This window comes from Fukomys damarensis, unplaced genomic scaffold, assembly GCF_012274545.1.
Source record: "Fukomys damarensis isolate Sample0158 unplaced genomic scaffold, DMR_v1.0_HiC HiC_scaffold_16, whole genome shotgun sequence".
In the NCBI taxonomy this organism is placed as follows: Eukaryota; Metazoa; Chordata; class Mammalia; order Rodentia; family Bathyergidae; genus Fukomys; species Fukomys damarensis.
In genome coordinates, this window is record NW_022900928.1 from 25702197 (window position 1) to 25726138 (window position 23942).

At 53.7% G+C, this 23942-nt stretch overlaps 3 protein-coding genes across 18 annotated transcripts in view; 2 read left to right on the forward strand and 1 right to left on the reverse strand.

Annotated features, from left to right (window-relative positions):
• Rnf121 (ring finger protein 121) overlaps positions 1–10039 on the forward strand; it is a 77712-nt gene extending 67673 nt beyond the window's left edge. For 2 of the 6 annotated variants that reach the window (XM_010603188.2, XM_033764197.1), the window contains 6 exons: positions 2062–2195; positions 2807–2908; positions 4429–7845; positions 8106–8196; positions 8567–8758; positions 9357–10039. In XM_010603188.2, coding sequence (XP_010601490.1) covers positions 2062–2195; positions 2807–2908; positions 4429–4549 — 357 coding nt within the window. In that variant the 3' untranslated portion in view covers positions 4550–7845; positions 8106–8196; positions 8567–8758; positions 9357–10039. Of the gene's footprint in view, positions 1–2061; positions 2196–2806; positions 2909–4428; positions 7846–8105; positions 8197–8308; positions 8759–9356 lie in introns of all 6 variants that reach the window. The other 4 variants (XM_019204386.1, XM_019204387.1, XM_019204388.1 and 1 more) reach the window with 4 other exon arrangements.
• Positions 5454–10040, forward strand: Il18bp (interleukin 18 binding protein). The gene is given in 8 exon segments (XM_033763930.1): positions 5454–5519; positions 8475–8583; positions 8586–8741; positions 8744–8758; positions 9357–9480; positions 9553–9683; positions 9686–9699; positions 9906–10040. Coding segments are annotated over 8 exon segments (750 nt in total).
• A 723-nt stretch (positions 10041–10763) lies between these two features.
• The window catches only part of Numa1 (nuclear mitotic apparatus protein 1), a 69497-nt gene continuing 56318 nt past the window's right edge, over positions 10764–23942 (reverse strand). For 8 of the 11 annotated variants that reach the window (XM_010603195.3, XM_010603192.3, XM_010603191.3 and 5 more), the window contains 14 exons: positions 23412–23531; positions 19896–23285; positions 19423–19464; positions 17956–18024; positions 16545–16664; positions 16239–16457; positions 15998–16155; positions 14643–14889; positions 13627–13855; positions 12910–13046; positions 12383–12559; positions 12067–12183; positions 11761–11958; positions 10764–11474 (listed from right to left, as the gene is read on the reverse strand). In XM_010603195.3, the coding sequence (XP_010601497.1) occupies positions 11463–11474; positions 11761–11958; positions 12067–12183; positions 12383–12559; positions 12910–13046; positions 13627–13855; positions 14643–14889; positions 15998–16155; positions 16239–16457; positions 16545–16664; positions 17956–18024; positions 19423–19464; positions 19896–23285; positions 23412–23531 (5235 nt within the window). In that variant the 3' untranslated portion in view covers positions 10764–11462. The remainder of the gene's footprint in view (positions 11475–11760; positions 11959–12066; positions 12184–12382; positions 12560–12909; positions 13047–13626; positions 13856–14642; positions 14890–15997; positions 16156–16238; positions 16458–16544; positions 16665–17955; positions 18025–19422; positions 19465–19895; positions 23286–23411; positions 23532–23942) is intronic. The other 3 variants (XM_010603196.3, XM_010603199.2, XM_010603198.3) reach the window with 2 other exon arrangements.

Genomic DNA, 23942 nt, shown 5'->3' on the forward strand with positions numbered 1-23942 from the left:
TCAAGAAACAAAGAAAGCCGGATGTGGTGGTGCGCCTGTAATCCCCAGCACTCGAGAGGCTGAGGCAGGAGGATCGCTGTGAGTTTGATACCAGCATGGGCTATATAGTGAGTTCCAGGTCAGTCTCACCTACATAGTGAGAATCTGTCTCAAAAAAACAAAAAAACAAAAAACAAAACCAAAGAAAAAAGGGGCTGAGAATTTAGTTCAGTGGCACCACACCTGCCTTGCAAGCACAAGGTTCTGAGTTCAATCCCTGGTACCACCAAAAAAAAAAAAAGAAAAAAAAAACAAAAACAATTCACTGTGTAGTTTTTCAAGATCCAAAAGGTCTTGAGATTGGTTGTGCAATGGTGTAAATATACATACTACTAAATCATACATTTAGAAGTGGTAGCTGTATGGTGATGCATGCCCGCAGCCCCAGCTACTCAGGAGGCAAAGGCAGGAGGATTCCAAATTCAAGACTAGCTGGGCCTTAGTGAGACTGTGTCTCAAAATGAAACAAAAAGGATTGGGGAGTTAGCTGAGTGGCAGAGTGCTTGCCTAGCATGCATGAAGCCCTGAGTTCAGTCTCCAGTCCCCAGTACCACACACATGCTCTCACCCTAAATACCCAAGGAACAGAGACTTGAAATCTTCTAAGACTTTTTGCATTACATCTGTGCATGTGTGTGTGTGCATGTGTGTGCACACATGTGCACACACGTTCATGTAGCACTTAAGTGTTTACCAGTAAACCACAAAGATGGTCTGCAAAGTAGAATTTCTTTTTTAGATCATGGAATTAGTTATCCATTATAGTTAACCATAGTATTAAATAGGCTTTAATCTAAAAGTAATACACATTCATTAAGAAATACTTAAACATAGGGCTGGGGATTTAGCTCAGTGGTTCCAGTGCCTGCCTTGCAAGCGCAAGGGCCCGAGTTTGATCCCCAGTACCAAAAAAGAAAGAAAGAAAGAAATACTTAAACACAGAAAAGAAAAAAAAATGATCATTTTAGGACTGAGAGAATAGTTCAGTGGTAAAGAGCTTGACTAGCATTTGCAAGACCCTGCATTCGATCCCCACCACTACCAGAAAAATTCATTTATAATCCCACTATGAAAACATAGCAGTATAAAAATTCTGACGTTCCTTCTGATCTTTTCTTTGTATAGATTTGGCCTCGTATTTATGTATCATACCAGTCATACTGTGTGTCCAATTTTATACCCTACTTTTAGTACTATTTTTGCTTTTTTGTTTTTGTAGTGCTAGTTATTGAATCCAGCACCTTGCTTCTGATTTTTTTGTTGTTTACAGTTCCACACCTGCCTGGTTCATAGTGGACAAGCACTCTACCACCGAGTTCTGTTAGCCTGGCATTTATGTGGCTGTTTAGTTATTGTTTTCACATCTTTTTGGTATATGCCTAGGAATGGAACTATGATATGATAATTCTGTTTAACTTTTAGAGGAAATGCCAAAACCCTTGCTTTTGTAATTATAAATAATGCTTAAATGACTGTGTACAGGAAGTATTTTTGACATTTCCATTTATTTCTTTAAATTCCTTGAAGTGAAATTAATGTATTAAAGGGTGTGATAGGTTGGGACATCCTGCCAAATGTTATCCCAAAGGGTTGAACTTCCTTTGCTGTTGCCATAAATGTCTCAAAAATGCCAATGACACCAGAATATGACACCCAGTATTGCACTGTTTTAGATGTTGGAGAATGATGTTGTACATCTCTGATGGAACCAGTGTGGCCACAGAATGGCTTACCTGACACAGCTCCTCATCACTGGTTCTGAGGAGTTTGCCCTTTCTTTCCTCTTGTACCTGGACTAACTCAGCCCAGCCTTCAGATCCTGTTACAACTAACTTCCCAACCTGTCTCTGCTGTGTCCCTTTCTGCCCATCTACCCAGTAAAGATAAATTGTACCAGTCTTATAAAAGATGTTCTAATTCCCCGTCACTGTGAATGTTCTTCAGAAGACTGCAGGCCTCTCTGCTGCCTTCCCACTTGAGTTCTCACAGCTTTTCCTGTCTTGCCCTTCTGTTCTTCTCCAGTTCTACAGTGAGTCAGGCATGCCTACCAAACACCTTTCTGACAGCGTGTGTGCTGTGTGTGGGCAGCAGATCTTTGTGGATGTCAGTGAAGAGGGCATCATCGAGAACACGTACAGGCTGTCCTGCAATCATGTGTATCCTGCTTTCAGCGCCTGGGCCACATCTCTTCTATGACTACGCTAATCAGGGAGGGAAGGGGCTGGGTGTGACCCTAGGTGTGCCATCCAGACCTTTGAGGGAGAGAGCCACCAGACGACAGGAAATGCAGCCTACCATACCCATTCTGACAGCTGGAGCCCTGTGAGTATAAACAGTGGCTATAGATCACCTAGTTCAAAGAGCACCTGAGGCTGCAGCTAATGAGGCAGTGCTAGCTGACCCATGGGTGGATCTCACAGGGGAATGGATTCCCTCAGTTTAGAATCAAATCCCCTATTCTCAGTAATGCTTCTAAAATTTATCCTGTATTTACTCAGCTCCCATTCCGTGCCTGTGTTGGGAGATCAGTGTGTTATCTCCATTCTGCCCTGTAACAAGTCTGTAATATGCAGATCATTATCCTCACTTCATATGTGAATGAACAGGTTCTGAGAAAAGGGATTTGCCCAAAATTACAAGGTTGAGAAGAAATGAAGCCAGGATTTGAACCTTTCTCCAGAGCTGGCCCACAAGCACCTTGCAGATGAGCATGGGGCTGAAGTCCCATCCTCGCTTCTCACCATTTCCCTTGATACACGGTGCTCAGATTCCACGAGTTCTGTATCCGCGGCTGGTGCATTGTGGGAAAGAAGCAGACATGTCCCTACTGCAAAGAGAAAGTAGACCTGAAGAGGATGTTCAGCAATCCGTATCCTTCGTCTGGGTCATTGCTGGGAGTGGGTGGCGGGAAGAAACTACTGGCCAGTGTGATGCTGTATCTGGGGCCTTTTGGACCCTCCCTGGAACATATCTGCCATTCAGTTTGGCTTCTGCTCTGGGGAAGTTGTGGGTGTGACATGGTGAGGACTAGCATCTCAACTTCCCTTCATAAATTGATAGGAATAGCAGCTACCATTTTCTGTTTGCTTACCATGTGTGGCTGGCACTCTGTTAAGTATTTCACTTATTTCACTCACTTGATTCCCTAGCAACTTTATGACCTGGATAAATACCCTCATTTTACCTTTTAGAGGTTGGGAAGCTTAAGGTTAACTGATGGTTAACCAGGGTGGTGGGCCTGGGATGGAGCTCAGTGACACTATCTTACCCATGACATACAGCTAGAGATCAGCTCTGCGTGGGCTGGGCCTGCAAGACATAAGTATAGGTGAAGGACCCTCTGCCCCCATCCACTTTCAGGGCCGGACTGTGCTCTTCTGAGCTACCTCTTCCTGCCCAGCCAGCCCACACCATTCTCTTTCTGCTTACAACCTGTTTGTTAGAAAGTACCCAGCTACTTCTCTGGCCCACCCTCACTTCCTATGAGGTCCAAGACCCAGCGTTCTCCCGTCTTCTTTCCAAGCTGCCCTTTCTCCACAATTCCTGTCCCTTTTCTGGCTGGGCTGTACACGGGACATTGTGTTCCTAGTACACTCCCACATCCCTGAACAGGACATTCTGGCCTCTCCCCTTTCACATCCTGCTTGATTCCTCCAGGGTCTGGTTCAAGGACAGTTACAATTCCATGGCCAAGCTGAGGCTTAGCTTAGCTCTCAGAGAACTGAACCAGCCTGATCTTTTGGATGCTCTGAAAGGGTTGCCCACAGCTTCAGGGGCTTGTCCCTGATCTTTCCTCAGAGATGGTATCTCCAGGACTACCTCCGGGGCAGCTTGGCCTCAGTAGGATCTAGAGCTTAATGTTCTGGATGGCACCTCCTTAGAGCCTTTGGCAGGGATGATCTCCTTGTGATTAACCCTTCATCCCTGTTCCCTTTAGGCTCTGACTCCAGATCAGTCCCTTTCTTGACAGAAAACCATCGTTCTGGACATAAGAACCTTCAGGGTTACCTCATTTACTCCTGGCCTCCTTGGAGCCATTGTCATGGGCACCTTCACAGGGTATCTTAAGTTCCAAGCTGTGTCTCCTCCACGCTTGCTGGCCCACCGTAGAGAAAGTGTCACATGAGGCCCTCTGTGATGCTGGTCACAAAGAGCTCTTTTGTCTCATGTCTTTCCTGTCTGTAATATCAGTCCCCCTTGTTTTCCCCTATTTTCTGGGCTCAGCCCTTTGTCCCACATAGAAGAAAGGCTGGGTAGCTGTCTTTTCTGTAGGCTACTGAGCTGCTGGAAAGTATGGGCAGACCCAGGAAGGTCTGGAAACCCTCTCCCCAGTGCTAGACAAACTCAGCAGCTCTTGGACATAGCCTCTGATCCTTAACACCCTGACAGCTGGGAGAGGCCTCACGTCATGTATGGGCAGCTGCTGGACTGGCTTCGGTACTTGGTAGCCTGGCAGCCTGTCATCATTGGCCTGGTGCAGGGCATCAACTACATCCTGGGCCTGGAGTAGTTGGGAAGTTGCAACATTGGAGAACCCACCCCACCCACTGTGGACCTCAGGGCGCTCTCCTCCCTGCCCACAAAGACCTCCTGGGTGGGAAAGACTCAAAAGGGTGCTTGGGCCATTCAGGACCCCCCCCCGGCTGTGTCTGGCCTGGGGAGGGATGTGACAGAGAGCCAACCAGCGGGGCTGTCAGCAGTGCGGGGCTTTTTAAAAGAAAACTATTTTGATGAATATATTTAAAAAAAAATCCTTTTTTATTGTGGAACACAGGAGTTGCCCCCCTCCAGCCTCAGCCTGCCCAAGCAGGTTGGGAGCGGAGCCTTGACATTTTTGGTTTAAAGGAGCCTTCTCACCTTTGGTTGAGAGCACTGGTGGGTTCTCAGGAAGCTGAGGGCCTCAGCACACCCACCCACTCTTCTTTTCCCTCTGCGGGGCTCAAGCTTGGGCCACCCAGTTTGGAAGAACTGAGGAACTCAGACTAGTGGCACAGTTGAGCACTGAGGGATAAGCTGTCTCCTGCCCTGCCCCGTCTGGGGTATAGGATGAGTGTTGTGTTTGTCTCCCCAGGAGACACTGTCCAGGCGCTAAAGGCTGGGTGAGGCAAGTGGCAGCTTCATCGGTGACTTTTTCAACAAGGGAAGTCCTGGGGCCTCGATGTGTTTGGGACAACTGGAAGAATCAGCATAATGGCACATCTACCGCTGAGCAGGGCTGGGTCAGCTAGGAATAGAGGCTGAGGAGATGACTTGTAGGAGCAGTGACTGAGAGCCTCTTGGGCAAGCTGATCCTTTGGCCTGAAAGAGGTGATGTGCCAAAGGTCACTCTGCCATATCACTTCCTTCCTGAAAGCCTGAGGGCGAATGTTCGCGTGCGTGTGCATATGTGTGCACACATAGCAGCAGGACCGGCTATGACAGATGTCTACTTCTCCCAGTCAGCAGACGGTTTGCCCTTGAAGCTAGCAGGGGATTCTCAGGCAAGGGGGTATCCCTGTGTGAACGTCATCATTCCTGGGCTCCTCTGCCCCTCACAACAGGAATGGTGGATGGGTGGGAAGGAGGATAGGCCTAGGTGAGTACACGTTCTGAAAAGGGGCTTCCAAGCAGGCCTCGGCCTTGGTCCTAGGAATTCTGAAGGACGTGGGAGGGCCGTGGCACTGGGTTCCTACGGAATCTGGCCCAACAGGGCCTACCCCTTCACGGACAGTGAGAACCAAGCAGGGTCTCGTCACGCATCTGAATAAAGCTCCGTGAGCTGGGTTGGAAAGCTCAACACCATCTTGCTTCTCTTTCCACCTTTCTTTTGGGTCCCAGGGTTGTCTGTGTCTACTGCCCCTGTCGAGAGCCAGGGCCTGGAGGCGATCGCCACTGCCTTTGCACTATTCCAGCATTCCCGGGAGTGGTGAAAGGCCAGGGATGAGGGGCTCTGGGGCATCACTGGGTTGGCCAGTGCTGTCACCCCCGCCCTCCTCAGTGCACTCAGCCACATCTTCCCTGCCCATGGTACCTCACTGCTCTTGCCACCTGTGGGGAACCTTCAGGAAGAACTGGGACTGGGCAAAGGACAGAGAGATTGTCCTTCCTTTCATTTCTGTCTCCCCACCCCCACATGAGGCTGAGAAGCTGAGGCCAAGGCTGTTTTTTCATTCTTAGCAGTCCTCAATCCACAACCTTGCAGTGGCCCACCTTTGGTCTCTTTTACACTGTATGGTCCTAGCTCCTCCCCTTGTCAGTCCACCCACTCCCCAGAGGGCTGTGGCCCCGAAACCTTTGCCTTGCCTCCAGATTTAACTCCTGGAAATACTGGAGTTTCTAGGAAGTTTCCCCTGCAGCCTAGGCGCTTCTGGGGTGGGAGGAGAGGCAGGAACAGAAAGGACCAGAAAGGGTGGGAGGAGAGGGAGGAACAGAAAGGACCAGAAATGTGAACTGGACACCTAGAGAACAGGATGTGACTTTAGGACTCTTACTTGTGTCTAAATTTCTAACACATTCTCCAACCCCAGTTTATCTCCTGTCCTCCCCGGCCCTTCTGTTAACAAAAAGCACAAACCAGACACACAGCTCTTGTCCAGATACTGAGAGTGAGCCCTGCATAGTCCTGGCCCTTGTTGCATCCCCAGCTCTGTTACCTCAATGACCAGCGTAATGTGTTTGTGTAGCCTCTGAAGTGCTAGAGCCAGTGCTAGATCACCGCTTCTCTAAGAAGTGCCTTCCTATCTTTTTAAGGCCAGCTTTCGGCTTGTGTTAAAATCTCAGCTGAGAGGTCTTGCAGACGGGGTGGCAAAGTGCTGTCAGTGTATTTCCTGTGGCATGGCACATGGGGCTGGACACAGCTCCACTGAACTTTGGAGCCCCCAGAAAGGAGTTTCTGAAAAGTAGGGCTCTTTGGAATTTCTTGGGAGCTAGGAAGTAGGAGTCTAGACCTACTTGTATCACCATATCTGGCTCCCCTTCACTTTTGTTCTAACTAGAAAATTCAGAGCAGACACTGACAAGGCAGCTAGATCTGTAGCTCTGGCCAAAGCAAGTGAGAAGGGTTTGTGGGTATGACGGCTGTTGGGTAATGCAACTCATTTGGGGCCTTCAGGCTGGGGAGAGGGGGAGTGTGAGGAAGGCCAGGATATCGATGGGCTGGTGTGGCACTGAGCCTCAGTCACAGCGATCCAGCTTTGGGTCCCCAGTGCCTAGGAATGTTGGCCCCTGGATTGTCCGTATGAATGTGAAAGGAGCAGAAAGGCCTGTTCACATGGGAAACAAAGCTGCGGTCTGAAAACCGGAGGGACGCATCTATCTCAGTTTGGTATTTGGAGACCAGGGGCCTGGACGTTAGCAGGATGGTTCTGGCCACCGTGAGCATCAACTGAAGATGATGTGGCAGCTGTCTTGTCAGTGTCTGCTCTGAATTCCCTGTTAGAAAGTGAAAGTGAGCCAGGCATAGTGACACAAGCCTGCAATCCCAGCTACTCCAGAGGCTGAAGCAGGGGAATTGCAAGTTTGATTCCAGCCTGAGTAACTGGGAAACAGCCTGAGATCCTGCCCCAAAACTTAAATGAGGGCTGGGGTTGTACCTCAAATTAGTCTTTCCAGAATGAAAAATGAGGGCTGGGGCTGTAGCTTGGTGGTAGAATGCTTGCCTGTGTGTGAGGCCCTGGGTTCAATCCCCAGTACAGGGGAAAAAACAAGAAATAAGTGAAAACGATGGGATGGGTAATGGGCAGTACTTCCCCAGAAGTTCGCGGTGTCCTCTCCTTTCCAGAACGAGCACTGCCCAGTGGAAAGAGCATCACCTCCCTATATAATTAGGTAAGTCCCTGGCCCTGTTTCCCAGCATAAATGAAGGGGTAAGATTGGATGAGGTAGCCGTTATATTTGTAAGACCTGGGGTGTGCGAGATTATTGATCTAGCCTGTGCCAGAGGCCTGTCCTGTGGGACTTGATGTGACATAGACAGGACGTAAGTGCCTGGCAGCCCAATGAGCGTCCAGATGTCTGGAGCAGCTATGGCATTTATAGGAAGGAGTTACTGAGAAAATAGTAAGAGTAGTTGATTTCCCCTTTCTCAGGCTGGGAGGAAGTCAAGTCACAGATACATAGAGCCAAGCCTACCAGCTCCTGACACATGCATCAGGACCATGGGACAGACCTGGACACCAGGTGGGATGTGGAGATGTGCGTGTTGGGGGTGGTGTGGAGTCTGTGAACACAGTGGAGTCGTGGGTAGCTCTGCCTTCACCCAAGGTGAGCTCAGCAGTGTACTGTGCGTTAGCTCTCTCCAGCAGGGAGCACAGACTGTGAAGAGCCTGGCGCTGGGGGACCTCAGCCCCACCCTGTGAAGCACCCACCAGCTCCTCTGTGGACCTAGGGGCTTCTGCCTCTTCTGATTCCTGCCCAGAGCCCAGGAACCTCTGGGCTGGAGTTATACTCTTAACTAGGAAGCAACAGTATCTGCTCAAGATAGAAGCCAAGATAAGAGCACTGCCAGGCAACTCAGTCACCTGCTGACCTGTGACTGTCCTTTCCTCAGACTCTTGTGGGTCCTGCTTCCCACGCCGTCACTCTCCCGGCCAGAGCCACACCTACATCTCAGACCATCACAGCTGCCACTGCCTCAGCTGCGATCTCAAAGGACCCCTGCCCCTCCTCACCCCCAGTGCTGCCAACAGCTGAGCCGTGCCCAGCATTGGAGGTGACCTAGCCAGAGTGCAAGTGCCACTGAGTAAGGAGCGATTATGAGAGCCCAGGAGGACACTGGTCGGGGTGGATTGTGGGCACCGTGGGTCAAGGCTGGGTTGCCTCTGAAGTGAACCTCCCACCTGCCATGCATCAGCAGCCTGGCCAGTTGGCCGAGCGCTCCCCTCACTCCCCTCAACCCAGTATCATGGGTGTGTGGACTCAGGACCCAGCTCCCAAGATCATCCCTGTCAAAGGAGACTCATACCTAAGAGATGGTCAGAGGATATCCGAGGGCCTTGGTGGCCCTCCCCAGAGCCTGCATGTCCTCTGGCATCTTGGGAACATCAGGCTGCTCACACTGCCCTTTGGCCTGGGTTTCTTGAATCAGAGCACTACAAAAGGTTACCCTGAGGAAAAGGCTCAGAAGCAGAATCATCACATAAACCAAGGAGCTTTCCCCAAATTCCCTGTGCACAGGCCTTGGGCCTCTCTGCACTTTCCCTTTAACAGACTCCTGCCTGGGTGGAGTGTCCGTGTGGTACTCTAGGCTCCTGGTTCTTTTGACTGTGGGGAGCTGGTGGGTGAGCGGGGCAGCAGGGGGAAATGCTGTAAAGTAGGCTAACAGCTATGTGTGTCCCTAGATGGAACACTGACCTTGTCCTGTATGGCCTGCAGCCGCTCCCCTCACCTCAGCATCCTCTATTGGCTGAGCAATGGCTCCTTCATTGAGCCCCTCCCAGGCCAGCTGAGGGAGTACAGCACCAGGTGAGGGTCTGAGCCATACCAGTGGGAGGTAGGCCTCGTCCTATAGCCCTCACTTTTCCTTCCCTGCTCCAGCCAGGAGCGAAGAAGCACAAGTACCCAGCTGTGGAAGGCCTTAGTGCTGGAGGAGCTGAGCCCTGCCCTGTGAAGCACCAACTTATCCTGTGTATTTGCAGACCCTGGACAGGTTGCCTAGTGTCACGTCCTCCGGCCCAGCTCTGGGTAAGGAACAGAGCTCTGCTTCTGTGTGGGAATAAAGGGTGGAGTCTGCCAGGGCAGCCACTAGGCTATGCTCACCACTGCCCAAGGCCAGCCTGAGGTGCAAGCGAAAAGAAACTTTGGTCTCTGGCAGGGAGGGAGGCATAGCCTAGACAGAAATGACCAAATGTCCTTCCACTCTTGGCTCTGAATTCTCTGCCTCACCCCAGGATGGGCTGAGGATAAGCTGCCCTCTCAAAAAGCCCTGCCTTCTAGCCCAGGGTCCCCGCTGCCCACATCAGCAGGGTCAGGTCAACACAGAACAGCAAAAGCATGACCCCGAGCAGCCTTTCCCACCTGCCTAGAAAAATCACATTAACCTCCCCTTCAATGCTTTACCCTCTTGCCCGCTTTTCTACTTGTCCCATTAACTCGTCTTGTCACATTGCTGTCCTGCTCAGAAACCTCAAGACCTGTCTGCCTTAGCCCAGCACACACAGGCCCTGCCTGTGTTCCCAGCATGATTTTCCAGAGGTCTGCAAAGATCCTTCCTCATTCCTAGACAGCTCTTGCTTTGGCACCTTTGTTCACTTGGTCCCCTCTTCCTCACTATCCCAAAAGGTGAGCCTGAAGGCTGGGTGAAGACACCCTACACTGACATTGTACATAGTTTTTCTCACTGAAATGAACTGTCCCAGAAAGGAGCAGTGGCTGCTTCTGATCCGCAAATGTACCTGTCATTCTCCACCAGGGCCTGGAGTGAGGTCTCATAAAGGATTCATCGGAGGCATCTGGATATCTGCTCATTCAGGCCTCAGTTCCACTCACAGGAGGAGGGAGGATGGTACAGGGATTGCCACTTAAGAGCCAAAGATGTCAGAGGAACTCGGGTTCTTAAAAAAGAAAACAGCAGCCTACAACTCTTAGGAACCGAGGCCAGAAACAATGTGGGAAGATCCTGGGGAAAAAAATGGCCCCCAAAGCAAAGGATGAGAGAAACAAGGTGGTCTGAACATTCTCAAGGATAAAGATAGGCTTCAAAGACCCTAGATTTCCCCTTTTCCTGCGCAGATCAGGCAGCTCAACACTCCAGGGAGAAAAATAGACTTTATTTACAAGTAATAACATTTTAGAAAAGATCCATCCCCAGTCCGTAAAAACCTTCCCATTACTCCAAATCCCACCCGAGTGCAGTTCTGGGGAAGGTGGGGTATGAGCTGCTATTGAAGGCTGCCCCTCCTGTCCCAGAGATCCAGGAGCCATCTGTGCTGCCATCTGGGCAGCTGTGCCCTTGGGTGGAAGGGAGCAGGTGGGACAGGGGCTCACACCAGGTCATGCCCAATCCTGGGCTGCAAGAGCAAGGGCCTCTGCTAGGCTGAGCCACCAGCTGTAGGAAACAGAGCCTGCTCCTCCAGTGGTCCCTTCTAGATCCAGAGGCTGAGAGGAAGACTGGCTGGGCTCAAGGATCCAGTCACTCATAGCCAGCCTCAAATCTGGTTATGATGGAGAAATGACTTAGCTCCAAGATAAGATCAGGAGGCAAGGTGGGGAGAGGGTGCCATACTGTCCCAATTCCCAAGCCTCCTGAGCCAGCTCTGGGAATGTGCCAGAGAAGGCACCACTGAAGGCCCAGGTACCAGGCCAGGGTGTGGGGAGGCATCACTGTCTCTAGGGGTTTGGCCACCATTGGCCTGGGAGCTGAGAAGGCACTGAGAGGGACAGAAGGAAAGGGACCAGGCGAGGGCAGCATTGGGAACACAGGTGGGGCCACTCACTGGTACTGGCCCTTAGTGCTTTGCCTGCAAGAGATGAGACAGTCACAGGGCTGGGTAAGACCTGCTGCCACACACCCCTGAAGGATCCCTCCTGTGTGAGCCCTGAACACATCTAGCTTCAGGTTGCCAGGGGCTCACCGTACCTAAGCATCTCTGGGTGCTCTCAGTGGAAATGGGGTCACCTGTCTCCTCTCTGCAATAAGCTGCTAACCAGACAAGGTGACACCACCTTGTAACTCCCCCCCACAGGTCATCTGGGGGACCCATGCTTTCATTGGGTTTCCCTTTCCCTTCCCTGCAGGGCCCCTACCTTGCCCTTGGCCCGAGGAGTGGCAATGGTGGCACTGGCCATGGAGGTGGCAATGCGCGGAGAGCGGCGAGTTCCACTGCGGGTGTTGGGGGAGGCCTTGGCTGGGGCCTTCTTTGCGGCCCCTCGCCGAAGAAGACTACTCCCCAGCTTCTTAGGTGTGTTGAGGATGCTGAAAGCCATTGACTGGCGCCGATCAGCCTGGAGAGTGAAGGCGTCTGTCGGTGAGAAGTCCACTGCCTTCCCAAGCCAGCCCCTGGTTCCAGGGCTCTGCCAGGAAGGCTCCTTTGCCCCCCTTCCCAGCCTAACCTGCTTAAGAATGGCTGAAGCTGCTTTCTTCTGGGTCTCAGTAGTGCTCTGTTTGCGCCCTTCATGTCGGTCCCGGGGAGTTATAGGGCGTGGGAAACAGCTGGTAGCCTTCTTAGACTACGGGGAAGAAGACATCACATGACAAGCGATGTGCTTTGGCTTCTCAGAGCTGAGAGGGCTTAACAGTCAACCTGCTCCCCTCCCCAACTCAGCCACGAGTCCTATCCCCTCACAGCCCTTGGAGACAAACTTCCCCACTTCTCAGACTTGTGAGCAAGCACTGTGCTGGATAAAACAGACACCAACAGCCACCCACCTCAGGGGTGCCAGGACCCTGGTGGGTCTCCGAGGACACTCGTTTACGCTGCTGCCGGGTGATGATACCAACACCCTCAGCGATCTGGGCCGGCTGTATGCTGGCTCGGCGCAGGGTCTCCTGAGGGTCTCCGGTTTTCATCTCCTCATCTGTGATGGTGGCCAGGCCAAGGGAGGGCTGTATGGGCAGAAGCAGCAGTCAGCAGACCCCCACTACGGAGATGGAGATGGAGCAGGAGCCAGCTGCTTCTCAGCTCTTCCTTGTGCCTGATACCCGGAGCAGGTGGACCCTTCCTACCTTAAAAGGGGTCCCTTCGTGGTCTCTTCTCTACATACACCCTGAACAAATGGTGAGGAGTCCTGAGAAGACTCCTCTTGAGCTCCTGAGCTCCTAAAGCTGCTGGCTATTTCACCTGGCCTCCTGTCCACAGGTGAGAGACCCAGGCACTAGTGTTCACGCTCTATCAGATGCACTGAGGTGAGAAGCCAAGGGAGGAGAGGACCCTGCACAGTGACCCCAGGGCTCACCCTGGACTCCAGGGGATAGCAGGTCTTCAAGTGTGGGGGGCATACTCGGTTGCGCTGCTGCAGCTCTGCAATCCGGTTCCAGTCGTCCAGCTGCTCAGGCTCATCCTGGCAAGCGCCCATGTAGAAGCTGTTCCTTCCTGGGGGTGGCAGGGGTATTGGAACAAGTGGGGCTGAAGCTGGCAGGCTGACCACTGGCCCTCGGATCTTGCCAGACTTTGCAGTCAGTATTGCCTTATTCCTAACCCAGGGATTTTAAGCCTATAGCAGTCCTGCTCTGATTCAGTGCTTCAGCGAGAGCAGTGGGGCACACAGTCCGTTTCTATCGCGAAGACTCCAATAGCTGTCTCCCAGCAGAGCTCATATGCCAAGCGAAGTACTAAACCTTATTTGCTTTTCTGAGGGCTAGTGGTGCCCAGACCAAGAAAATCTAATTGAGAGCCAGAAAGCAATACAGGGAGCCCTTCCAGCATCCCCTCACCCCCGGAGAACTGACAGGTGTTAACCATGCCCAGCATCTCAAGCCCGTCATGAGAATCCTGGTTTAAAGTTCCTCAGCACAGCCCCAGAAGGACAGGCAAGGCCCTGAGACTACAGGGAAGGAATGGGTGTGCTGGCGTAGGAAGTCCATTCAGATTGTTAAAAGCTTGCCTCTCCTCTGGGCCGTGATCCATTCCAGTCAAATTTCTGGGTATAGTTAAGTCCCTACACTTCCCTCACCTGGTGGGGCTCCACTGGACACCCCAGCCTGGGAGCGGCGAGTAGAGCTGCGAGTGGTGGGCCGGTAGCCGGGTAGGCTGAGCAGAGCCGAGTTGCCATCATCGGGAGAGCCCAGGCGGGCTAGAGACTGAGTAGAGGAGGTGGCTCGCAGGCCGGCCTGAGGAGCGGGGGCAGACTGCGTGCTGTAGAAAGATGAATTGGCGCTATCTGGCTCCTCCACATCGAGCTTCTGGAAGACAGAAGTTGCTGTTGCAGTGGGTGGGGAGTCCTGACAGTTTAAGGCCACCTCTCACCACACCCAACATACACAAACTCAGGCCCACAGCATGGGTGCATGTGCTCCCACACCAGTGGGCAAGAGTCCTGAGCTTGCACGACTCCAAAGGGGGCCTTACTGCCAGAAGCCCTCACAGGGTGCTATGGTTGTCAAGACTATTTTGTTCATTAAATCTATTAATGCTTTGAGGGAGGAAAGGTAGAGTTAGCACATTTCAGAGGTGACCCCACATCACACAGCTAGGAAGTGGCCCAACAAGCTAGAACCCATGACTCCTAAGCTAAACAGGCTTGGCTACAGCCTCCACTGTTCCTGGGCTCCTTCAATGTCTCCAACTTTCTGGTAGTAGAGGCACCCTGCACAGAGAGGCCCTCTAAGCTATAGCAAAGCACCTCTCTTTTCCTCTCCTCTACCTCCTCCTGGAGATAAAAACAAGGGCAGGAACCCTAAGCCTGGCATTAGTCTGCTGCAACTTCCCCTATTCAGCCCTTCAGCCTGCATGGAACGAACATCATGCAAGGGAGGATACTGGCCTGGTCAGAAGACGGGCCATTTCCAGCCCTGACCTTTCCTACAGGAGAGGCCCTAAAAGTCACTGGTCTTCTCGAGATCTCACCTTTCCCATCTGTACCACGTGACTGGCTGCTCATCCCTGCATGTACCCAAGGACCCGATGGAAAGATGCACTTGAGAGGAAGTGTGCATTATTCTCCTAGAGCCCCACTCCCAGCAGCCTGACCTTGGTCATGGTGATGTTGATGATTTGCGTAGTACGCCTGCGAGCGGATCGCGTTTTACGGCCCGAGTCCAGGAAGGCTTCCCCCAGGGAGTCCAGGCTGCTCTCCAGTGGGGCCTGGCCCCGAGCAGGGATGGGGGTGAAGTAGAGACTCTCCAAGGATTCTACCTTGGGGGGCAGGTGCTGGGAGATGGGTGAGGCTGGCTCTCCGGGGATGCTGGTGCCATCTGGCTGGGTACGAGGCAGCTTGCTGTAGAAAAGGAACTTGCTGAACTGAGGTCCCTGGGGCTAGGGGCATTCTGTCTATCCCTCTTTGACCATTCCCTACACTTATTACATACAGCTGCAAACACCCCGCTCTCTGATTTTTTTCTAAGAGTCCTTAATCTGGGCTTCTTACCAGTGCCTGCTCTCCAAGCCAATAACCTGTAGCATGGTCATTTTCCCCTATAAACAGGTCCCCAAACTAAGGCCATCTGTCTGTTCCTCTTCCTGCATCTCATTTCAGTACGTGAGTGTCCCCTTGCAGGCTTCCCAAGCCTGCAACATGGTGTGGGCATAACCTGACCTCTCCAAGCCAAGTGCACACCAATCAGCACAGCTGAGCAGCTCCTGGCTACACCCGTGTCCCTCAGGCAGCCTTATCTCTCACCTGGACTTGGAAGGGCACTTGAGGAAGGTGGCAGAGGGGTGGCAAACAAGGACTTGGCCAGGCTGCTGAGGTCCAAAACCCAGCTCCACCACCCTGCCCCAGTTCCATCCATTAAGGGAGATACAATAAGCAGAACCTACTTCAGAGGGTCAGTGGGTGGAAATGAACACTGGCACATAAATACAACCTAAGTTTTTAACAAACACAAATATGGGTTTCCAGTCTTAACTTTTACACAGGCTATCAGAAAAATCCTTCTAAAATGCAAATTCAGCCAAATTAAGCACTCCTTACTTTTAGCCCTTCTGTCGTTCCTCAGTGCCTTTAAGGTAGTTCAAACACAGCCTCCAAGCAGTCATCTAGGCAGGCTCTGGGCCCTGGGATGCTCCCTCCCAGCCTCCTGTTCCCGGCCAGCCAGGCTCCTCAGCTGCTGCTCACACTGCACCCATCCAACCGCGTGGCACACACACCTGACTTCTTTCAAAACTCAGCACGAGCAACAGCCTGTGCCCAGTCTCTCCTGACCACTCCCTTTCACACCGATGAGCTCTCACACCCGTTAACATTTCTTTATTCTCCCCTAAGAATAAACTTCCAGGTGGCAAAGGGCCTGCATCTGACTTACCCTCCTAGCCCATGCCTACAGTACAGCCTGCCCAACAGCAGACACTCAGTGAACAACTCAGGGTGGAGGAGGCCTCCTGACCTGGTGATGCTGAGTGGGGTCCCCTCCTCACAGCTCAGATCAAGGCTGTCGATACTCAAGTCCAGCTGGGGTTTAGCCTGGGGTTCGCGGCTCTTTAAGGCGTCAGAGGCCACCTGGAATTTACCCAGCTCTCGAAGCTGCTGGTCTGCATGGGCCACCTGGGAAGGAGTAGAGGAAAGCCTACAGCAGGGGTGGTCCAACAAAGCAGGGCTGAGGCCGGCCCGTTCAGTCAGGTGCTTACCTGTGCCTCCAGGCTTCGCACCTGGGCAGTGAGGTGGCGGCAGGTCTGCTCAGCCTCCTTGGTCTTCAGCCCAGCCTGCTGCAGCTCCCGGCCCAGCCGTTCAGCTTCAGCCTGCAGCTCCTTGTTCTCCTTCTGCAGCTGCTCCAGGCCCCGCAGCTGCTCCTGCAATTCTTGGTTCTGCTGCTTTTTGGCATCATAATGGGTCTTGGCTTTCTCCATCTGTATGGGAAGACGGGTGGGAAGGTGGCGCAGAACCTACAGGGCAGGCAGGATGAGGGACAGATTGGGCTGCGCTGGGCTCCTCACCTGCAGCTTGTAGTGCTCAGCTGCCTGCTCCTTCTGGCTCAACTGCGTCTGCAGCTCATTCAGCTGGGTCTGGAGGCGCTGTGCCTCCTGCTGGCTCTCACCCCCCTGGGCCTGGAAAGCCTGAGAGGGACAAAGAGGGAGCCCTGGCTGGCTGCTCCACCCAAAGCACTGACCTGCCCTAGCCATGTGGGTTCCACACTCCTGCATATTCTCTCTCAGGGCGCTCAGGACCGTCCACCCATACACTCACTGAACCAGTCCTCTGAAATAGCTCACATCCCCCATGTCTCGCTGTGGTGACCAGCTCCCCCTATCTGCTAGCTCTGACTGATATGATATGACAACTCTGTCTTTGAGTCCAGTACCAACTGTCTCCTGTCCAGGTGTACATCCTCCCCATGGAGGAGGAGAAGCTGATCCTTGGGGAACGCCTGGACGCAGATCATGGTGCCCAGCATGTGAGTTCTGTGCCAGGAATTCGTCTCTCCTCCAGACCATTTTGTGAAGTAATTTCATCCTCATTTCAGAGATGAAAAAACTGAGTTCAGAGCTTTAAGCAAACTGACCAAAGTCACAGTGTCTATGGCAGAGTCCACCTAACTCCAAAGCTGGTGCGGGCTCACTTATGATGCCACCACTGCCACCCACCCAGACCCTAACACCTTAAGAGCAGGCCTGTGTCTCTGTCCCCTACAATGCCAGTAATGGCTTGCTCCACTGTAGACCCCAGGTAGGAGCATCCCACCCTTGTCTCTCCTATAGTTCCCAGCTCAGGACAAGCCCCTAAAAGAGGCATAAGAAATGTGTTTGTAACACACTCAGACCTGATGCAGAGCACACGGAAAGGAAAAATTAAGCTGTGAGCTCCCACCAACACTTGGGCCCTCCAGGGCTTCAGTGAATCCCAAAGGCACTGGTGCCCAATTTGTTTGCCTCAATAAAGACTGAAAGAAAGCGCAAGGCTGCAAAAATATTAGCAAAGGTGACATAATTTAAAGCATTAAAAATACATTGTAACTGCATTACATTGTTATTGACACGCACACCCATTGAGCCCAGACCACCTAGGTAAGTGCTATTCTGCAGAACTTTGTAGGATGTGGCAGCAGGGAGATGTGGCTTGTGAACTTAAGAACTGTATTTTTTAATATATATCATTTAAAGAACCCCAGGCGACTTAGCTGTTGTGGATAATGAAAGTCCAGAGAAGAAACCTGGTCTTCCCTGAGAGCTCCCAGCATTACATGCAGGGGTTCCCTAATCAGGGACAGGCCTCAGGCCACCAGGCATGACCACAGGATGCCGTTCTTATTCCACCACCCCCTTCACCCAGGGGCTTAGAGAGAGCACTTCCCCACTCCATTCTCACTGCGGCAGCTAGAAGCAAGGCCCATCCCCCAAGTTGTCCCACCTTCAGCTTTTGCTGCTGCACCTTGCTGGCTTGGTCATAGTCAGCCAGCTTCTTACTCAGCTCTTCCACCTGGGGGGAGGAGAGGAGACAGCCAGACTCAGAAGACTTCTGCCATTAAGTCAGGAAGAACCAGAGGGTCTCCCAAGACCAGCGTCCCCAAAATTCCTACAAGAAACTCAGCCCTTTCTCCAGCCTAGAGTCAGGGCTACACACAGACATTGCCAGGGCCCCTGCCTGGACCTGCTCTACCCCCAGCCTGGGGCCACCAGAATCAGCAGAGCTGACTGTGGAGCTGACACTTTACCACCACCCTCCTGCAGCCAGTGCTCCCTGGCCCCAACCTTCCCGGCTGGGAGCAGGAACAGAGGCCCTAGTCTGGCGCTCCACCAGACATATTCAGTGGACACCCATCCATCCCTCCCACCTCCCAGAAACCATCAAAGCAAAAGCCCTGACGCCTAGACTTCTTCCCAATCTCGTGGCACATTAGGGACAGGGCTAGCAGAGTGGCTGCTGAGGTTAGCATTGTGGGGACAGGCTGCTGGAAGACAGGAGCAGGGTCAGCACACATTCCTCCCACCCCCAGTCCCGAAGAGAGGAAGGGGCGAGAGGGACAGACAGTAACAGCCACGAGCACCCCTGGCTCTTCCAAGCATTCTGGGGCTCAGACAGGACCAGGCAGCAGAGAGAGAAGCAAGGGCTCCATTGCTACTGTTTGCTTTTCAATTTGACTGTCCCCTATCACCTCTGGCTTGTTGGAAGAGCTAACAGGAAGAACGGATGAAGCAATTCTCCCACAGGCCTGAGGTGACTGGGAAGGAGGGTGCTGAAGGGGTGATCTTTAACTACATACCAGCTCCATTCCAAGATGTCTCGAGAGCAGAGTAAGATCCTTGAGAGAGAGAGGCAGCCAGACCACGGGACCTCATCTGCTTTCAACCCTGGCCTTCTGTTCCAGGCAGCACCACATTGTGCTCTAGGTTAAAGCCTCAGAGGTGCTAGATAGGTGTCCTGAGCCCACCACCCTCCCCAGCCTGAGGGCTGCCTTACACACTGCCTCTGTGGCTGCAATAAATCCATACCGTGGGAAAGAGGGCACTGTGATAAACCAGGCCTACAAGGAACTCTGCTGTTCCTCTTAGCAGCGTATCGTATAGTAGAAACAGGACTTGGGAAGTTTTGGAATTGCAAGGATTGTCTGTCACTGTGCTGCCCCTGGTCCCTGACAGGCAGACAAAAGAAAGCGCAGAAGGGTGGGGAGGCCGACCTGGGATGGGTGGGACGAGGCCCAAGAACTCAAGATACTGCACTCCTGGGCAGTCTGGGCCTGGGTTCCACGGCTTGACCGTGCCCCCTTCACAAACAGTTCGCAACAGGAGCTGGCGGAGGCAAGCTGCAGCCGGGGTCATGCACCGACACTGGTCACCGCTTAAGCAGCCAGCACTTATCAAGGACCCCAGGCATTACCTGCTTAGTCTGTTCTCTCTGAAATACCTCTAGCTGCTCCACCTGTGCGTGGGGGAGGAGCAATGGCGACAGTGAGATGGGGGCCGGGTGACAGCCTGGCAGACCTACCTGGGGCCGATACCTTCCCCTGGGACTACCAGTGGCAAGCTTTAAAATGCCAGCTGTGCTGCTTCTAGTCCTCAGCAGCTCTTGGCGTCTCCAGTGCAGGTGTGCCTCTGGACTGGGCTGGCGGCTGTCACAATGTGACTCTCCAGGGACAGCCTCCAGGAAAAGAGGAGGCCTCTGGTATTTTCTTTAGGACAAAAGGGGCAACGGACTTGAACTGTACCAGCCACCTTTTCAGCCACCCAGGGAACGAGGGAAAGCAAGACATCACATTGTGGGAGGAGTCTCCACCTCCTCAAACACAGAGGAGCAAGGTCCCTACTTTCTCAGGTCTCATCTCTGGGGTGTGGTTGAGCTGGGCACCTTACCTGGGCAGTGAGTTTCTGCCTCTCTTCCTGGAACCGCTGCCTCTCCTCCAGGACCTTCCCCTTGGCACCCTCGTACTTGGCAGTCATCACTTCCAGCTCGCGGGTAGTGCTCTGCGCTTCCTGCCGCATCTCAGCCAGGCGGGCCTCAGCATCAGCGCGCACAGCTGCCAACTCTTGGACGTACTTCTCCCGGGCCTGGTCCAGCTCCACCTCCAGAAACTGCCGGCCAAGGCTGGCACGCTCCCCAAGCCCCCGGTTCTCCTCAGCCAGCAGGCCATGAGCCTTCTTCAGCATGCTCAGCTGTTCTGCATAGCTGGCCTTCTCTGCCCGCAGCTGCTGCGCTGCTCGCTCCTGCTCTGCCACCTTCTGCCGCAGGGGCAGCAGCTCCCCAAGCTCCCGCTGGGCCCGCATCAGCTCCGCCCGCAGCCCACCAGCTGCCTGCTTGCTCTGTTCCAGCTCCTCCCTGTGGCGCTTCTCAGCAGCCGCCTGCTCAGCCTGTAGCTGCTGGCAGAGATGCTTGGCGGGCAGCAGCTCACTCACCAGGGTCTGTGTGCTGGTGTGCTCCAGCTGCAGCGCAGAGAGGGCCTGTTCCTTCTGGAAAAACTTCTCTTGCCATGCCTTCAATTCTTGGCCCAGCTCCTCGGCTCGCTCTGCTTGCGAGGCCAGCTCCTGCCGCAGGTTCTCTGAAGCTGTGCGCTGTTTCTCTACCTCCTCCCGGAGACTCTGCACCTCCTCACGAAGAGCAGAGCTGCGTTCTGCAGCTCTGGCACTATTGCTGGCCGTCTCCAGCTGGAGCAAACGCAGCCTCTCTTCCAGCTTCTGGCTCTTCTCTGACTCGGCTATAACCAGCCTCTTCAACTCCTTGCTCTCGCCCTCCTTCTCCAGGACCTGGCGGTTCAGGATGGATACTTCTTCCTCCAAGCTGCTAATGAGGCTGCCTTTCCTCTCAGCCTCCTGCTGGCCCCGGGCCACCTGAGCTTTCCACTCCTCCTCAGCCTTGCTGTGGTCTTGGGCCTTGGCACGGAGGGTGGCCAACTCTCTCTGGGCTGAAGCTGAGGCAGCCCGACTGTGCCCCAGCTCCCGGGCCTTCTCCTCTAACTGGCCCTGCAAAGTCTCCAAGGCCCTGTCCTGCTCCACACGGGAGGCACGCTCCGACTCCAGACCGCGCGCCAGGCTGTCAGCCTGCTCCTGCCACTGCCGGCACTGCTGTTCCAGCTCGCTCATCTCTGCCCGCAGGGCCTCCAGCTTGGAGCCTGGTGCCTCCGTCTTTCCAACAACTTCAGACGGGGTTCCTGTGCCTGAAGCATACTCTCCACCAGTCTCCCCTGCAGATTGCCGGAGCTCCTTTTCCTTCTTGGCCTGTGCCTTTAGCTGTTCCACAGTCTGCTGAAGCTTCTTCAGCTCCGTTCTCTGGACAGCCTCCTGTTCACGAAGTTTACTCAGCTCCTGGTCTTTGCCCTCCTTTTCTGTCAGGGCATGGGACAGTACCTCTTGCAGGTTAGCAAACTCCACTCGCTGTTCATTGAGAGCATTCTGCAGCCTCATCTCAAGCTCCGCTTTGGCCGCCTTCTCCAGGGCAAGGTCAGCTTGGGCCTGGCCCCGCTCCTGGGTCAGCCGTGCCACCTCCCTCTCCTGCTGCCCACGTTCCTCCTGCTGCTGGCCCTGGCTCTCCATCAGGGCTGCCCGCAGCTTCTCCAGCTCAGTGCCCATTTGTTCTGCCTCCCGCTCCATGGCCCGCAGTGCTGCCTGTGTGCTGCACAGCTGCTGTCCCTGCTGCTCTTCCGGCCACTCAGACGCTCTGTCTCTGGTCTTCGGAGGCTCCTTGATCAGGTCGAGAGAGGCCGTCTCCTGCTGCTCACCGGCCTTGCGCACCAAGGCCTCCAGACGGGCCACTTCCTTGCTGGTGGCAGCCATCTTCTCCTGCAGGGTGGAGAGGTCATCTGCCAGCTTCTGAGCCCTGTTCTCTTTCTCCTGGACCTGCTGGAGGGCTCTAGCCAGGCTTGCGTGGAGCTGGGCTAGCTCACTCTGCTGCTGGCCTATCTGGACCTCACTGTGGGCCTCCATCCCTGCCATCTTCTCCTTTGTCTCCCGCAGCTCCTGGCGGGACTTCTCATAGTCTTCCTTCAGGGTCATCAGCTGTTCCTGGAGGCCATACTGGGTCTCCCCTTGTTGGCTATCTTCGTATCGCTTCCGCCAGTTTTTAACTTCCTTGACGAGCAGCTCAACCTCACGCTCAGCCATGTTGTTGGAGGTTCTGGCCTTTGCCAGCTCCTGCCGAAGGGCTTTAGTCTCTGCCTGATGGGTCTCTGCAAGCTGCTGTAACTGCACACCCAGCCCCCTGCGTTTAGCCTTCTCTTCTTCTAGCTCCTTCCGTTCCTGCTTATGCTGTTCTGCAAGGCTTTGGGACTGTGCCTCCATTTCAGAGATACGGCGCTGCTGCTCTTCCAGGGCAGCTGCAGCTCTGGATTTCTCCTCTTCCAGGCTGCCCTTAGTGATCTTCAAGGATTCCTCAAGGGACTGGAGCTGCTCCTGAAGCTGGGCCTTCTCCTGGGCCACCCTTTCTCGCTCAGTTGCTTTTTGCTGCTCAGCCTTCAGCCGGGCCTCCAGTGCTGCCACCTGAGTCTGGGCATCGCGCTGCTCCTGACGGGCCGCCTCAACACGGGCATGGAGCTCCTCCACCTTTCGGCTCAGCTCTGCTTTCTCCTGCTGGGCCTGGGTCACCGAGTTGCGGGCACTGTCCTGGGCTGCATTAGCAGCCCGAAGTTGCTGCTGCAGAATCTCCAGCCTCGCAGCCTTCTCCTTCTCCAATGCCTCCAGCTGCTGGCGAGCTGCATCCCGCTCCTGCAAGGAGGCTTCCTGTGCCTTGGCAGCAGTGGCCAGTTGCTGGGTGTGGTCCCGCCTGCTGGCCTCCAGCTCCCTGGCTGCCCCCTCCAACCGCTGCTCCGTCTGCTTCAGGCTGCTGCTCAGCTGCTCCACCTGGTGGCGGAGGCCCTGAGAGGCCTGTTCTTGCTGCTGGAGGGTCTGTGCTAGCTGGGCCTGCTCCTTTTGGGCCTGCTGCTTCAGGCCAGCCAGTTCTTTATCCCGCTGCTGGAGGGTGGCATTGAGGGTGCTGAGCTCTGCTGTCAGAGAGGCCACCTGGGCATTCAGCTTGGTGCCTTGAGCCTGAGAGGCCTGCTCCAGCTCCTCCTTGGCCTGGCTGAGGTTGGAGATGGAGCTCTGTAGGTCGGTGATCAGGCTGGCCAGCTGCTGCTTTTCTTCTTCAAAGCGGCTCCGCTCAGCCAGCAGATGGGCTTCCTTCTGACCCTGCTCACTCTCCAGCATTTCCACCCTGGCTTGGAGCTGTGTGTTATTTGTAGCAAGAGTGGCTGCCTCTTGCTTCAGGTTTTCCAACTGGTGGGATAAAGAGATGCATAGGGATCAGCATGATTCCTCAGTCACCACATCCTCTGGGAAGCAAGGACAGAGAGGAACCAACCCCAGCACACAGGTCTTCTGGCTGCTCCTGGGTATTCCTACCTGCAAGACATCACCCAGCACCTCGCCCTTCTCCTGGAGCGGGCTCTCCAGCTGGGCCAGACGGTCTTCCAGCTGTGAAAGTTTTCCCTGAAGAATCTCATTCTTCTCTTCAAGGCATTTCTGAGTAGACAAGAGACCCATGTGAAGAGGTGGAATAGGTATCAAAGTACCACACAGGCCCTCAAAACATCAACAATCACAAAACGCTGGGCATGGTGGTGCATGCCTATAATCCTAGCACCCGGGAGGCTGAGGCAGCATGATCACTGTGAACTCAAGTCCAGCTAAGGCTACACATAATGAATTCAAGACCAGCCTGAACTACATAGTGAGACTCTGTCGAAGGAAGGAAGGAAGAAAAGAAGGGGGGAAAGCGAAGGGAAAGAAGGAAAGAAATGGAGAGAGAAAAGAAAGGGAAAGAGAAAAAAAAGAAGTCCCTCTAGGCATCAGCGCCACCACCAGCAGCAGCAGCAATCCTAGCCCCACACCTACTTCCCTATCTTTTTTTTTTTTTTTTTTTTTTTTTTTTTC